This window comes from Vollenhovia emeryi, unplaced genomic scaffold (genome assembly GCF_000949405.1).
Source record: "Vollenhovia emeryi isolate VEMERY1.0 unplaced genomic scaffold, V.emery_V1.0 DF940547.1, whole genome shotgun sequence".
Classification (NCBI taxonomy): Eukaryota; Metazoa; Arthropoda; class Insecta; order Hymenoptera; family Formicidae; genus Vollenhovia; species Vollenhovia emeryi.
Window position 1 is genome coordinate 1 of NW_011965819.1, and position 2674 is coordinate 2674.

A 2674-nucleotide genomic window follows, 5' to 3' on the forward strand; every position below is an offset into this window, starting at 1 on the left:
TTCGTAATCGTTTCTTGTATTATAATATACATTATTATTATCGGTTTTTTATATTATGACATACATACTACTATTATTATTGCTGACATTCATAGTCGTATTTTATTTTCTTAAGATCATTTTAAGTAATGTTTTAAGATGCGATTATGGCTTTGTGATTCGTTTCTGATATTATGTTATATATATTATAATGTCCGATAATGTGTAATGTGTCATCAATATCATTGATTTATTTTAGAAGTTGACAATGGGAAAGAGAATTATTCTTTTAATATGGTAAGTAACCATATAAATCCTCAGGAAGTTTCGATCCTTAACAAGGATGATGAAAGAGAAACAATTAATTTTGCAACAGATGAAATGTTAGAAAGTGTACAAATGGAAGATTCAACTGTGTAAGTGTTCACACTTTTAATTTATATTTATTCAATTGTGTAAGTGTACACACTTTTAATTTATATTTATATTATTACATTCTTTAATTTATATTATATACAGGGTGATTCAGACCATCCGTACAGCCCTTTTATTTCGGAAATAGAACATTTTAGAGAAAAATGTTTCAGACAAAAGTTGTATGGCTTCGAGGGGGACATAAGATGGTATCATCGGTTTGACCTTGAAGTGTTATTTGAAGGTCACATGAAGGTCACCTTCAATTTCTTAAATGGAACCTACATTTTCTCATTACATATTCTTGTAGCTTATCTCTAGAGCTTTCCAAAACACTAATATCAAAAGTTTTTTCATTGAGTACTTTTCGAGTTATGAGGCTCCAAAGCAGTACTTTGCAGTACTTTGACGTAAAGTACAAAATATGTTGTATGTTGTTATGTCATGGTGTCAAGTAAATCCTTAGGTATTATTTTAAGGTCAAATTACCTTTTCACTGAAATCTGTAGTTATGCATGTTTAAAAAAATTCGGATCATCCTACTTTTAGCGCTATCCAGGAACAACGACGTGGACGTAGTAGAATTCTGTTCCCTTTGGGGTGTTGGTTTAACGTGAGTAATCCCCTTGCCTCTCACGTGGGTGCGTGTGTGTGTGCGTACGTGTGTGTGTGTGTATGTGTGTGTGTCTGTATTCAAGTTAGTTAGTGTTCAAAGTGAGCACCATTCTTTTCAATGCAAACGTCTACTCTGTTTTGAAAAGAATTGGTTGCTCGAAGAATTTCATCGCTACTTTAAAGATTGAATTGCTTCTGTTATCCTGTTAATCATGTCATTCCTTGTAGTTGGGCGATCACGGTATACTATGTCTTTAACCCTTCCCCATAAATAATAATCCAGGACAGTGAGGTCCGGTGATCGAGGTGGAAAATCGATTGAACCATATTTCCCTATCCACTTATTGGGAAACATATTATTTATCACTGCACGAGCAACTCTGGATGTATGTGACGGGCATCCATCTTGTTGGAACCACATATCCTGGCGCAATTGTAGAGGTAGATTTTCTAGTAACTCAGGAAGTTGTGTCTCTATCAAAGCTGCATATTTGGCGCCGTTTAAATTTTCATGAAAGAAAACAGGACCTACGACTTCATTTCCAATAATGCCGCACCAAACATTTACTTTCCAAATATGCTGGTGATCAATTTCTCTTAACCAGTGAGGATTATTGTGCGACCAATAACGACAGTTCCACGTATTGACATTACCATCGTTTTTGAATGTAGATTCGTCAGAAAATAAAATATTTTGGTGGAAAGTACGTGATTGTTCTCTTATCCAATTACAAAATGTAAGCCGACTTTGGAAATCAGCATCATTTAAAGCTTGATGAAGAGACATTCGGTAAGGGTGAATCTTATGCTGACTGAATATTCGCTGGATACTAGTATCACTGACGCCAGAATCTATTTCTCGGCGCTTCAAGGAATCATGAGGGTTCAATTCTGTCGATGCAAGAATGTCAGCTTCTCTTTCATCCCTAACAGCACGCCTAATGAAACACGTGAGAGGCAAGGGAATATGTAATGAGAAAATGTAGGTTCCATTTAAGAAATTGAAGGTGACCTTTATGTGACCTTCAAATAACACTTCAAGGTCAAACCGATGATACCATCTTATGTCCCCCTCGAAGCCATACAACTTTTGTCTGAAACATTTTTCTCTAAAATGTTCTATTTCCGAAATAAAAGAGCTGTACGGGTGGTCTGAATCACCCTGTATATACAGAGTGAGGCACCGAACTTTCATATTTCGAAGAACTTGTAAAATATAAATTGTACGAAGAATTGTTACATATAAAAGTTGTATGATTTTGAGGAGGTTATCACATTAGTGTATAAATTTTTTTTAAATATGTGGAGGCGTTTAAAAATTTCAAGATCAATTTAAATGGTTTTTTTAAATGAAGCACCCTATTTTTTGCAGTCTTATTTTTCTACTAATTTATTTGAATAATTTTTAGTTGTATCAATTTTTTGTTTTTATCATATTTTTGAGATAGTCAAAAAAATAAAACGTAATAAGGAGTTGGAGTTGAAACTATCAATTTCTCCAAGAGAGTGATAAACTCTATGAAATGTCCATCGAGATGGTTGATTTCAAAATTTCAAGATATTTTTCAGCATACATAATTTTAGCTCTTGTTGTATTTTTACTACATGTACCTACCATAAATCAAAAGCACATCTAGCATCTCACGATTAGTAAATTTCATTTCTG

The 2674-nt window shown here is 33.7% G+C and overlaps 1 protein-coding gene across 1 annotated transcript; it reads right to left on the bottom strand.

Annotated features, from left to right (window-relative positions):
• Window positions 1–1180: 1180 nt before the first annotated feature.
• Window positions 1181–1795, bottom strand: LOC105555921. Its single transcript, XM_012002970.1, has one exon. The coding sequence runs from the start codon at window positions 1793–1795 to the stop codon at window positions 1181–1183; it is 615 nt and encodes a 204-aa protein (XP_011858360.1).
• Between the last annotated feature and the right edge of the window lie 879 nt (window positions 1796–2674).

Coding starts and splice junctions, on each gene's coding strand:
- LOC105555921 (XM_012002970.1), bottom strand. CDS start 1,795: ATGTCTCTTCATCAAGCTTTAAATGATGCTGATTTCCAAAGTCGGCTT.